The following is a 13,527-nucleotide window of genomic DNA, read 5'->3' as shown; positions in this document are numbered from 1 at the left end:
AAATTTTCCTTAGACTTCTACCGAAAATTTGGCAGAGTCTCCCCTGTATTTTGACCAAAACCCAAAATCTTTCACCTGTCAAACAGTCTCAAATAACACACCAACTGCCAGACTAACTCAAACAACAGATCTCAACTTCAGTTTTTCAGTTTTCAACTAGATATCAGAGCCTTTCTATAAATTTACAGAACTTTAAGAAAATTTACAAGAAGTCCTACACTTTGGTGGTGGGGCGGAGGCTGGGAAGATGGCCCGAGTGGTTTCCTTCGTACTTCTACTGCCTGGGAGCGAAAAGCAATTTTAAAATTGTGAATGGACAAAAATAAGGTTCTTAAAAGTAATTTAGAACATAATAACCCCTGTTTTGAAAAACTAGGGATAGAAATCGATAATTTAACTATATTTCAATATAAGAAATTCAATAATCATGAATAAACATACTGATGAATATATTCGCGTAACTGAACAATATATAAAGGTATAAATGCATGAATATCAAAGAAATTGATATAAAATAACTGATAGTCATAACTGATCCGCAATCCTGGCAGGTCTCGGGGACACAGAGTCAGCCGAGCCGCAATCCTGGCAGGTCTCGGGACACCAAGTCTGCCGAGCCGCAAATTCCGGCACTCACGGTCCGAGTGTCCCCGAAACTCGTGAGGCAAAGTCAAGTGCACTGACTAACTGAAATCAGACTGGATGTCCGTAGACATCGGTCCGACTGTGGGTAATCACCATAAATAGATGGGTACAAGGTGGTTCTAAAATAACTATTTCTGATAAAGTCTGATATCCTCTGTACTTTGGTAAATCTGAGCTAAATTTCTATTTTATGTATCAAGAATCTCAAATCTGTTTAATCGGCAAATTTTTATAAAAATAAAAATAAAGATATTTCACAATAAAATTCATGTTATATCACTTATTCAAGATCAAATAGAAAATATAATTATAAAATCGTTTAGGAAAGAAAAGTCCACTCACTACTGGTCTGAGCTAGCTGGACCTTTCGAAGGTCCCTCCTGCGGGTCAACTAGACCTCTGGTGCCTGATTATCCATGAATAATAAATTAATAAACTGCTGAATAAAAAGAATTTAAATTAAACACCCTGCCCCTGGCTCCTAGAAATACGTGCATTCAAATCCAAGTTACTCCTATGCCCATATTAGCCTCTTAAACACTTAAATCAGTTTTGGAAGACCTGACGCTTAACTAAGCGATAAACCACCAGATCGGCCGATCCTGGACCCGTGGGGTCCACGATCTCCGATGGCCAATCTGGGTTTCCCTGAAGGTTCCTCATAGAGAGGGAACCATGTTCGGCGAATTCGGTCCGACACGGACAGTCGGATTAGCCAAAATCGCGTTATCGCTTAAAATCTAAACCCTAGCCCAAGGGTTCGCGATTTCGGAGTATCCGGGACTCCGATTCGTAATCCGTCGAATCCTACGCGATCCTGAAATCACGTAGATCGACATATCCAAAATTCAGCGCGATCCAACAATTTAACGACACTGCACCCAAGGATCAGGCGATATGGAAAATCCGTTCGGGGCTCAAACGGACTCCGAATTGAGATCCGCGAAATCCTACGCGCTCGTGACGGCATGAGGATCTCAAAACTGCCTAGAGTCACTACATCACCCTCGCCCACGCGCCGCCACACGCGCGGGCAGATAGGGTGTCCAAAGCGATTATGGTTCGTCGAAAAATCTCGGAACCAAGACTCCAAATTCCTATCCTAGGTAAAACACCCCATTTGGAGTCACTTTTGTTCTTGGACATACCCCAAAAAGTGGCCGGAAGTGGCCGATCACGGCGGCCGAAGTTCGGCCGATTTTCAAATTGAAAATCGAGTGATCTAGAGGTGAAATCGATCTAAACCCAGCCAACCATCAGTTAGAGCACGAAAAATAGCTGAGAAACCATACCTCACTCGATTAATTTGGTGGAGAATTGAGAGAGAACGAAGGAGATGAAGTTTGGATGAAAAACCGGCGGAAATCACCAGTTTCCGGCCAATTCCCGGCGGTCCAAGGCCGGCGACGGGTCGAGGGAGGAAGGCGGCGGCAAGGCGGACCGATTGGCACCAAGGGCGGAGGTCGCCGTGCCCTGTGGCGGCGGCGAGCTTGATCTGAAACAGGGGGGGCGGCTGGCTCGCGACGGGAGAGAGAGAGAGAGAGAGAGAGAGAGAGAGAGAGAGAGGAGAGAGAAGGGAGAGAGAGATAAAAATCTGACTTTTCCAAATTACCATTTTGCCCTTCGCGGTAATTTGGTCGTATCTTCTTCAATACAACTCCAATTCGGGTCTACTCCATGTCTACAGACTCGTTTCGCCGTGCTCTACGCAACGGCGAAAGCGGAATTCTGAAATTCTTTCTCGATCAAAAAGTCAAAATTTTCCCCCATTAAAATATGCGATGGCAAAATCGTCTTTTGGATAGAATAAAGAAATCTTAATTTTTAGATATTTTGGTTTGGGTTATTACATAAATAGTATTATTATTAGCAATGGAAAATTTTAGTGATAAATCTTTTTACCTAGAAGTCAGGAACATAAATTAAAAGACTACCTATAAGTTATGAACATAAATTAGAAGACTAGCTATAAGTTAGATACAAAAATAGACAAATAAAAATTGTATGTTACCTATAAAAAAAAAATTCAAAATATAAAAAATATAAAAAAGGTACATAAAATACTATTATTCATTGTCGAAAATATGCAAAACACATATACCTATGCAATAGGCAATAGAACAATATACCTACACCATAGGATAATATATCTACAAGAGTATGTAATATACCTCTACCATAGGGACAAATAAATTTCAAGAGACTTTCCTTATCTAACATCAAAATGGTCCCCCGAGAAAAGTTGCCAACAAGTATCACCAATATTAGTACCATTTGAGGAATATTCTGCCATAATTCTCTACTTGCTATGGAAGTATGTTGTAGGCTTATTTTTTCAAATTGTCTTTCTTCTTTCATAGAGTCTACTGATGTGAAGAAGAAGTGGGAGAATAGCTCTTGGGGTAGGAAATTGATTCAATGAGGAGAGAAAGGTTTTTATTTAAATGCTCTCTGGGATATGTTTGTGATATTTTCCTTTTCTATTCAATGACAAAGTCATAAATGGCTAAATATTATCACATAATTACTATTACTTGATTTAAGGCATAATGGGCAACATTGGAACAAAAAATAATTTTTAAAAATAAAAATAAAAAGATTACATGATAAAATATTAAAAAATAAATGTAATCCTATGTGACACAAGAGTCAAAGAACTTGTATCAAAGTCGCCAAATCCGTGGATTAAACCCAACTTCTCAATGAAAATTTGGATCTATATCAACTTTTTTTTTTAAATTCACTAAATACCATTATTAATTTTTTTTTAAGAGTTCTACTATTTCCATCCACCTGTCCTATTTCCTCCCCACCCACCATGTAAATTTGAAAAAAAAACCAGTCCTATCTTTCCACCTACCATTATTCTTAAAATACCCTTTAATTATTAATTCAAAGCAAATTCTTTCAAAAACCCAACTAATATCGATTTTACTTCCTGACCCGTATTAAGGGAAACCCCTCCTTTCTTTCCTCCAAGCCGATTGTGGTTCTTTCAAGAGTTCATCCCTCTTTCTCATCCTGGAGGAGGTGACGCATGGGCTTTGTGATGAGAGGAGTTGTGTGCGGTAGAAGAGGGGATTTGAGTATTTATTTTCTTTTAGGTCTTCTTTAATTAATTAATTAATTAATTTTTTTTAATACATATGTGGTTGAAGAACATGAAGTTAAAGCATGAGTTCGAATGCTTATGGTCCCCAGGCTCCTATCATGTTGATCTCCCTCAATCAAATAATACCAATATCTTGTTGTTTGAAGCAAATAGACGAAAATTAAACAACTTCATTACATATAATTTCATGAAATCTTAAAAGGACAATAGGAGCCTTTGAAGGAAAAATTAATTTTGCCCACATTTGTTTCGTAGAGAAAATGATAGTACCTTTGAGAGAAATCAAATTTATGATGGAAAAATAGTAAAACTTTGGGAAGCTTTTAGAAAACAAAGAGAATGGCTAGATGAGGAAGAAGAAGTTGTGTGCAATGTGCGGGTCAATAATTTAAGTTAATAAAAGGCTCTATGTATTGTGAGATTAATCCAATGGCTGGTATAAAATGGTTGCTCACACTTAGGTGAGGGAGATTGGTTTTGTCCATAAGTCCTTAGAAGTCATTTTATAAATGGGTAAATCTGTCTTTAAAATTTTGAAGAAAAGAGGGTGGGAAAATAGCACATAGTGGTGGAAATAGCAGCACTCTTTTTTAAATGACACTACATCCACTTCCACATCCAACTCCACCACCTTCCTCACCACCACATCATTCCCCGCCACAATCACCACCTCCACCACCTCCACAACTACCATCCCGACCACCACCACTACCACAACCACCACCTCCACCACAGCTACCACATTCTTCTCCGCCACAACCACCACCACAACAACCACCTCCTCCTCCACCTCCACTACCACCACTACCACTACAACCACATAACTAATGCATAACACTTTCAACATCATATCTATTTTAGTCATTATTTACAGTTACAACAATTTTATATTAAGATTTACCAAACAATTTTGACACTGTTTTTTGTACTAACTTCACTTTAAAAATATTGTTTACCAAACGTGAAGCTGCTTTACTTTACAACTAATTATTTTCAAAACACAGCAGAATCAATTTTTTTTTTTAAATAACAGCAATCTCAAACTAGCCCTAAATACGTTTTCATAAGTTGGGCTTCAACCCTCCTCCTCTAGTCTTTACCAAAAAACAAAAATCATAAACTTATCGAATGTCGGTGTAAATAAATACGTTACTTCTTTGCAAGACCACACATAAATAAATTTAATAACCAACAAGAAAGAAAGAGAGAGGGAGAGAAACAAAAACAATGGAGCTGACGGGAAGGGCTGCCCATCCACTTTCGCTTGGGCTGCCGCCTGTCCATTTGCAATTCTTGCAGGAGCAATCGCGGCCAAGCAAGCACAAAGGGGTAGGGATAAGGAGCTTGCTTAGATATGGTGGAGAAAAGCGTCTTAATAATCGAACTATTCTTCCTTTCTTCAAGAATAGTGTCATCCCAGCAACTTGTTGTGCAGCAAAGGCAACTACATCTACAGGTGCTGCTGCTGGCGATTTGTTGGAAGTGGATTTGAGAGAGATTAAGGACAAGTGCAAAAAGTGGAATTGGAAGGGTAGATACGCCATCAATTACTTTGTTTCTCACTCTTCTTCTGATCCACACTCATCAAATCCAAATCGTCCCCCTATACTTCTTGTTCATGGTTTCGGTGCCTCCATTCCTCACTGGCGCAGGTTTGTCTTCAGTCCAATTTACGCATGCATGCTTCGATGCTTATCCATATCTATATCCATTTAGCTAGCTAGCCAGTGGCCACACATTATCCCCCAAAGCCAAAGTCAAAGACAGTAACAATCAAGTCAAGTTATTAATTTCATCTGTTTTTACTATTTACCCCAAAAGTTAACGTGATTGATTACTTTACTTGCTCAGAAATATTAGGACGTTGGCCCAGATTTATACCGTTTATGCTATTGACCTCATCGGGTTTGGTGCCTCAGAGAAGCCAGTAGGCTTTTCATATACCATGGAAAAATGGGCTGAGGTAAATGCTCTCCGAGTCTCCGAATCATATTTATTTCATTATAAAATTAAAATCCAATAACTTCTTATTTAAATTAAGAGAATCCTTTAATTAATATAATATTATTGTAAACTTAAATATAAGTTTCTGACTCAATTGTCGTTAATTACTGCAAACAGTTAATCTTAGATTTTTTGGATGAAATTGTTCAAGAGCCGACTGTGTTGATAGGGAACTCTGTTGGGAGCCTTGCTTGTGTCATTGCTGCTGCCTCAGCCTCAGGTGCTGAGGCAGAATCTAATAATAAAGCACTCGTTCGAGGGTTGGTGCTTTTAAATTGTGCGGGTGGTATGAACAATAAAGCAATTACTGATGACTGGAGGATCAAGCTTTTCTTACCTTTGCTTTGGTTGATTGATTTTCTGTTGAAGCAACGTGGAATTGCTTCCGCCATTTTTGAGCGTGTCAAACAGAGGTGAGCTATTCAACTATACATATGATATGATTCATTCAGCAGCTACATATATAGCCTATACGTACGTCTGTACATATACGTACGTACGTACATATGTACATACGTAAGTAGTTATAATAAAGCTAGCTAGCTGCTTAGCTAGCACGTCGTGAGTATATATATTTATATCGATCTAGTCTGAGTTTGACCATGTGTGTGTGTGTATATATATATATATATATATATATATATATGACATGCTTGATGCAGAGATAATATAAGGAATATCTTATTGTCTGTTTACGGGAATAAGGAATCTGTTGATGAAGAATTAGTAGAGGTAGAGTATCCTCTCCTTAATTAGTATTTCGGTTTCATCAATAACTAAATTACATACATGTCCCGACCTCTTTCTTTCTCCCATTTTCCTTGCAGATAATCATGGAACCCACCTGCGACCCCGGGGCGCTTGATGCTTTTGTTTCTATCGTGACTGGCCCCCCAGGACCAAGCCCGGTGCAGTTGATGCCAACAATAATCTCCTCCTCCCTACCACTTCTAGTTTTATGGGGGGATGAAGACCCCTTCACTCCGCTTGATGGACCTATCGGCAAATACTTCGCCTCCCTACCTTCTCAACTACCCTACGTCACCCTCTTTGTTTTACAAGGGGTTGGGCATTGTCCCCACGATGACAGGCCTGACTTAGTACACCAGAAACTTCTTCCCTGGCTGGATCACTTTTCTACTGTAACTCACACTTAAACACAGAATTAACTACTTGTTGACGATTCAAGAGAGTCCATTGTAGATGCTCTTATAACTCATAAATGACATAACATCTTAATAATTTTTAGGAATGGCAGGTTTATGTGATGAACAACTTTTGCACATTCTTGTCTCACCTTCACATAAGTACGATGGGGCACGTGTTGGCCCAAAACACCAAAAAAGGCCCAATAACCTAGTGCAACGCCAAGTGTGGAGTAGAATTGGCAAAATTCCTTGTCGGGTCCGGTCTCCGGCCCTAATAGGTGGAGATTTTTGGGAAAGACGGAGGCAGGTGGGGATCCTATATTTTTAAAAATATTCAATCGGGGATGGTATTATTATCCCCATCCTTGAAGCCGGCCCGATAAGTGATGTATTTGTTTTTAATTAATAAATATATAATATATTACAATATAACAATTAAAAAGTTATGTAAGACAGTGAGGCTTTGGACATTTTTTTTAATTTTTTAATTTTATGATTTTATTAGTTTTGTCAAATTAAATCGAGTAGTTTTGACAGGACCTGATCCAAATTCCACTTTGGAATTCGAACCAAATCATGTGCGTGTCCGACACCTGGCAATTGTCGGGCACACATGACCATTTTACCCTTCCTGCTACAGTTACTATTAAAATTTTCTTTGGACTTCTGCCGAAAATTCGGCAGTCTCCCCTGTATTTTGACCAAACCCAAACTCTTCCACTTGTGAAACAAGTAAATAAATTCACCCAACTGCCAGAATACATCCAAACAACCATTCACCAGTTCAGGTTTCTTACTAAAATTAGATATCAGAGCATTTTCTAAAGTTTACAGGGTTTCAAGGACTTTTCCACAAAACTCTACATTACTTGGTGGCGCGGAAGCTAGGAATGGCCCGGTGGTGGATCCTGCGCACTTCTACGGCCTGGGGGTGAAAAACAAGTTGAAAATGTGAGTGGACCAAACTTAAGGTTCTTGAAAACAGTTTACAATCATAATAACCCCCATGGTAAAAATAACTTGATAAGTAAAGCTAAAGTTCAACTGTGTTTAATATAAGGTCTTCATCTAAATATATATATATATATATAATCATATGTATTTAAATTCGTAAAACTGAACAATTATATGGAGATATAAAACATGCACGAATAATGAGAAAACATATATAAAATGATTGAAATCAATAGCTGCATAAAAGTGCTCAAATTCCTTTAAAACTACCACCTAATTGTACCCTTGTCAATCCGTCAATTCTCTTGGCAGGTCTCGGGCGACACGCAGTCTATCCGAGCCGCAAACTGGCAGGATACATGGGACTATGGTCAGCCTGATCCGCCGGCAGATCTCGATGACACCAAGTCGACTCGAGCCGCTCTGGCAGGATGCAGGGGACCGTAGTCAGCCTGATCCGCAATCCTGGCAGGTCTCGGGGACACAGAGTCAGCCGAGCCGCAATCCTGGCAGGTCTCGGGACACCAAGTCTGCCGAGCCGCAAATCCTGGCACTCACGGTCCGAGCGTCCCCGAAACTCGTGAGGCAAAGTCAAGTGCACTGACTGAACTGTAAACAGACTGGATGTCCGTAGACATCGGTCCGTCTGAGGGTAATCACCAAATAAAAGGCGGGTACATGGTGGTTCTAAAACAACTATTTTAGAAAAACCTGATAATTCTCTGTAATCTGATAAATCTGAGTTAAGCTGCTATTTCTGTATCACAAATCTCAAGTCTGCTGCTCAACTAAGTAATATAAAAGTAAAGATATTTTATGCTACAATTCATGGTCGGAACCGTAGTCTGAAATATCGATGATATTTCGATTTTTTTGAATCACGGATATTTCGGAACATATCCATGTACATATCGTATAAATACCGACGATAATATCGAAAAATATCGATGTCGATAATTTCGCTCACATTTCAGCAATATTTTGTCAAAATATCGGTGTAATATCGCTAAAATATCGAAAATATCGATGTGAAGGAAAAAAAAATTTTTAAAAAAAGGGAAAAAGGGGAAAAAGGGGGAGAAAAAAGCACAAAGGGGATATGAACCCCTCCTATTTTACTCCTCCAACACCTTAAACAACATATCACTTATGTTTTTGTGATAGTATGCTAAAATATTTATATTTATATGGGTGGTATATTAACAATTACATGCAAAACTATTTTGGGGATTTATCATTTGATGACTACTCTTCACAATACACTTACTCTACACATAGAGATGATGAAGATAGTGAAAAATTTGAACCTCATAGGAACTCTATGTGGTACTAAATCACTCATGTATCTTACCATGCAATGTATAAAGTGTAAAATATTATAGTAAATCATTATATATAAATGATTACGGTGTATTTAATCTTTTTTCATTAATTATTACATATTTTTTACACTCATAGTGTTTGCCCGCTTACTGTATAATCAACTTAAATTAGTTAAATCCATCATGCAATGCATTTCCTTCTAATTTTTTGTGATGAACTCATAGATAATTGACTAAATAAACATTCTCCAAAGTTTCAATAAAAATTTCCAAGTTTTTCTTACAATTTCCGTGGTTTTTATTCAATTTTTATCGATATCGATAATATCCCGATATTTCCATCGAAATTTTCATATTTTTAGACTACCGATATTTCCGATATCATCGATATTTTAGACCTTGGTCGGAACACATGCAATAACACTTATTCACAATCAAATACTGGAATTTATTCAGATAAACTCATTTATAAAAACTTATTTATATAAAATCAATATAAAATCATTTACGTAAACTCATTTATATAAATCATTTATATATTTTATTTATATAAAATCCTTTATGAAAGAAAGTCCACTCACTGCTGGTCCGAGCTAGCTGGACCTATTGAAGGTCCCTCCTGTGGTTCTGTCGGGCCTCTGGTGCCTGATTACCCATAAAGATTAAATTAATAAAACTGCTCAATAATAGAATTTAAATTAAACACCCTGCCCCCGGCTCCTAGAAATGCGTGTACACATTTTAAAGTCACTCCTATGCCCGCTTAATCTTTCAGACAATTAGAACAGCCTTGAAAGACCCGAATTTTTACTAAGCGATAAACCGTCAGACCAGCCGATCCGGGACCCCGTGAGGTCCACGATCTCTGATGGCCAATCTGGGCTTCTCTAAAGGTTTCTCACGGAGAAAGGACCACGTTCTGCGAATTTGGTCCGAAACGGACTGTCGGATTAGCCAAAATCACGTTATCGCTTAAAATCCAAACCCTAGCCCCAGGGTTCGCGATTTCGGAGTATCCGGGACTCCGATTCGCAATCCGTCAAATCCTACACGATCCTGAAATCATGTAGTACGACATATCCAAAATTGAATGCGATCCAACGACTCAACGACACTGCACCCAAGGACCGCGCAATATGAAAAATCCGTTCGGAGCTCAAACGGACTCCAAATCGAGATCCGCGGTACAGAGTCACTTCACCATCCTCGCGCACGCGCCGGCACACACGCGGGCAGATTGGGTGTCCAAAGCGATTAAGGGTTGCCGGAAAAACTCGAAACCAAGACTCCAAACTCCTATCTTAGGTAAAACACCCCATTTGGAGTCACGTTTGTTCTTGGACATACCCCAAAAAGTGGCCGCAAATGGCCGATCACGGCGGCCGAAGTTCGGTCGATTTTCAAGTTGAAAATCAAGTGTTCTAGAGCCAAAATGGATCGAAACCTATACATCCATAAGTTAGAACACGAAAAATAGCTGAGAAACCATACCTTACTCGATCGATTTGGTGGAGAATTGAAGGAGAACGAAGAGCTGGAAGTTTAAACTGGAAATCGACAGAAAATGGCAGTTTCCGGCGAGCTCCGGCCACGGCAAGGGCGGCGACGGGTCGGGGAAGGACGGTGGGTGAGTGGTGGTTCTTTTGGTACCAACGGCGGAGATCAGCTCGGCATGTGTTGGCCGGGGCGACGTCGAGAAGGTGGAGGGGTCGGCGGCTGTGCGAATCGGGAGGAGAGAGAGAGAGGAGAGAGAAATGAGGAGAGAGAAGGGAGAAAGAGATAAAAATCTGACTTTTTGTCCAAATTACCATTTTGCCCTTCGCGATATTTTGATCTTATTTTCTTCCTTACAACTCCGATTCGGGTCTACTCCGTGTCTACGAACTCGTTTCGCCGTGCTCTACGCAACGGCGCAAGCGAAATTGCCAAATTCTTTCTCGATCAAAAAGTCAACTTTTTCCCTATTAAAATATGCGAGGGCAAAATCGTCTTTTGAGTAGAATAATTTAATCCTAATGTTTAGATATTTTGTTACTTTTTAGATATTTTATTTTGGGTTATTACAAGTTTAGTGAAATTTTATAGTTCAATTGAATGTAATTGAGTTGAATGATCGTTTAAGGTGAAATTTAAGTGTTATAATATGCATGAATTTTTTATTTATAAAAAACCAAGGATTATGTCGGGTTTACGATAACATCACTCAACGGGGAAGTGGATTCTCATAAATTTCATCAGGCTGGGGGCGAGGACAAGTGTAATAACCCGATCTTAAATTATTAAATTATTAAAGTAAAAGACAATTTTACACCAAGAATATTTTATTGGGCTTAAAGTTGACTTTTATTCTGGAAAGATTTTGGGGAATTGAATGGCACCATCACGAAGATTGTGCCGAGATGAGTCCATAGACACGTAGTGGGTCAAATCGTAGTTGTAATGAAAAAGTTACGATCAAAGGAAGCATAGTGGCAAAATCGTAAATAATTCAAAGTCAGATTTTTTTACGATTGAGTACAAAAGATGGTGATTTTGCAATCTCTTTGCCAACTAGAACACCAATTTCAAACAAAGATTTATGGGTGTAGTAGTAAGCGAGGTGGTAGTATTCTTAATGTAAAGTGTTTTTTGAATGTGAAGCAATTACCAAGAACTCTGCAACTCAGCATGCAATTCTCTACAAAAGATAATGTGTGCAGTAACAAAATTTAGTAGCACTCGAGAGAACGAGGTAGACCAAAGGCAAACATTCTCACACAAAAAGAAGAAAGAATTGAACTCTCAAATTGATTTAGTGTGAAATTTCTCACTCTTCACTATTTACTTTGGATATGTTGAAAGAGTATAATATAATCTATATATATATAAAGCAAAAGGTAGAGAATGGTGAAACATTCAAAATACCATAAAATGCCATTGGTTAATTCGAACATTAATATTTAAAATTATTAATTAAATGAGGATAATATGGCAAATTTATATTTTTTCATATTAAAAAAATTAAAACAAAACAAAATCAGTACTTTTATGGAATATAACTACCCATATTATCTTTTGTTAATTCAAAAAATAAAATAAAAAATAAAAAAGAAAACCAATTGGCACATGCGTGAGCGTGTGCCAAGGGGCTAGTATATATAATATATTTAAAGAGTATAGTTGCGCGGATATACTCGGGACTTTTTTTTGACCAAAGGCAAACCTTCCCACAAAAATCAAAAGAACTAATTGAACTCTCAAATTGATTTACTGTAAATTTATCTCTCTTCAATATCTGCTTTGGAGATGTCGAAACTAGCAAATTAATAACTATAAAGTATAAACCAATGCAAATAGAAGGATAAATTTTTTATAAAAAATAAATCGTATAGCCGGCCGGCTATACTCTGATTAATATAGCCAAGCGGCTATACTATTTTTACACAAGCGGGCGCTAGGAGCCACACCAGGCGGTGGTCTTTTTTATCATAAATAGTATAGCAGCGTGGCGATACCCGGGGGTTTTAAAAAATAAAAAAGTATGGCCGGGCGGCTATTATAAAAAGGTTTTTGACACGTGGCGAAATGGCGCTATGCGGCAGGAGGTTTTTTTAATTTTTTTATAAATAGTATAGCCGAGCGGCTATACTTGGATTTTTTAATAATAAAAATAGTAGAGCCGAAAGGCTATACTACATTTTTTATTATTAAAAAGGGTATAGCCGCTTGTTTAAATTTTTTTAAAATAGTATAGCCGGCCGGCTATACTCGGATTTTTTTAAATATTAAAGATATGAGGCTATACTATGTTTTTATTTTAAATAGTGTAGCCGACCGGCTGTACCGGGTCCTTTGTTTATGAATAGTATAGCCGACCAGCTAGACTCTTTTTTTTTGGGGGTATAATAATCCGAAATTATCACTCGACCCGCCAACACACAGCCAATTTACTTACATACCCAAGGAGATGAGAATGAGGATCATTTCCAGAAGTTTAACAGAATCACACTACTATCTGTTGAATATACCGCATGGAATTGTCATCAAAACATATGCTCTCTCTCTCTCTCTCTCTCTCTCTCTCTCTCTCTCTCTATCTCTCTCATCTTTAAAATCAGTAGCACATCAAAGCACAATCCCATGTTTAAATATTCACTCAAACTTATCTTTGTATACACGAGGAATTATGATTAATAATTGTTGTGTACATTTATATGATTCATTTAAGTTATTACATTCATCTAATATGTATGTGAATTATCGCTTACTATGAATTTCTAGTGCAACTGAAGACATAATTGCACAGAAATAATTACACCTACAAACACAAGGACTTGGAAAGCAGCCTAGCTCTACATAAGAC

At 38.1% G+C, this 13,527-nt stretch overlaps 1 protein-coding gene across 2 annotated transcripts; it reads left to right on the top strand.

The window, feature by feature from the left end:
• The first annotated feature begins 4,851 nt into the window (after window positions 1-4,851).
• On the top strand, window positions 4,852-7,013 carry LOC117616634 (uncharacterized hydrolase YugF). Of its 2 annotated transcripts, XM_034346012.1 has the most exons (5): window positions 4,852-5,409; window positions 5,609-5,720; window positions 5,879-6,174; window positions 6,424-6,493; window positions 6,589-7,013. In XM_034346012.1, the coding sequence occupies exons 1-5, from the start codon at window positions 4,985-4,987 to the stop codon at window positions 6,916-6,918; spliced, it is 1,233 nt and encodes a 410-aa protein (XP_034201903.1). In that variant the 5' UTR covers window positions 4,852-4,984; the 3' UTR covers window positions 6,919-7,013. The 2 variants fall into 2 exon arrangements, with proteins under 2 accessions (XP_034201903.1, XP_034201904.1); XM_034346013.1 differs by lacking the exon at window positions 6,424-6,493 and having other exon boundaries at window positions 4,899-5,409; window positions 6,589-6,698.
• The last annotated feature ends 6,514 nt before the right edge of the window (window positions 7,014-13,527 follow it).

This window comes from Prunus dulcis, chromosome 1 (genome assembly GCF_902201215.1).
Source record: "Prunus dulcis chromosome 1, ALMONDv2, whole genome shotgun sequence".
In the NCBI taxonomy this organism is placed as follows: domain Eukaryota; kingdom Viridiplantae; phylum Streptophyta; class Magnoliopsida; order Rosales; family Rosaceae; genus Prunus; species Prunus dulcis.
This window is presented reverse-complemented; position numbering and strand designations above follow the sequence as displayed.

Excerpts from the sequence above, each read along its gene's own strand:
- LOC117616634 (XM_034346012.1), top strand. The coding sequence starts at position 4,985 with ATGGAGCTGACGGGAAGGGCTGCCCATCCACTTTCGCTTGGGCTGCCG. Across the intron at positions 6,175-6,423 it reads TTTGAGCGTGTCAAACAGAG|AGATAATATAAGGAATATCT; the intron begins GTGAGCTATTCA and ends TGCTTGATGCAG. Across the intron at positions 6,494-6,588 it reads TTGATGAAGAATTAGTAGAG|ATAATCATGGAACCCACCTG; the intron begins GTAGAGTATCCT and ends TTTTCCTTGCAG.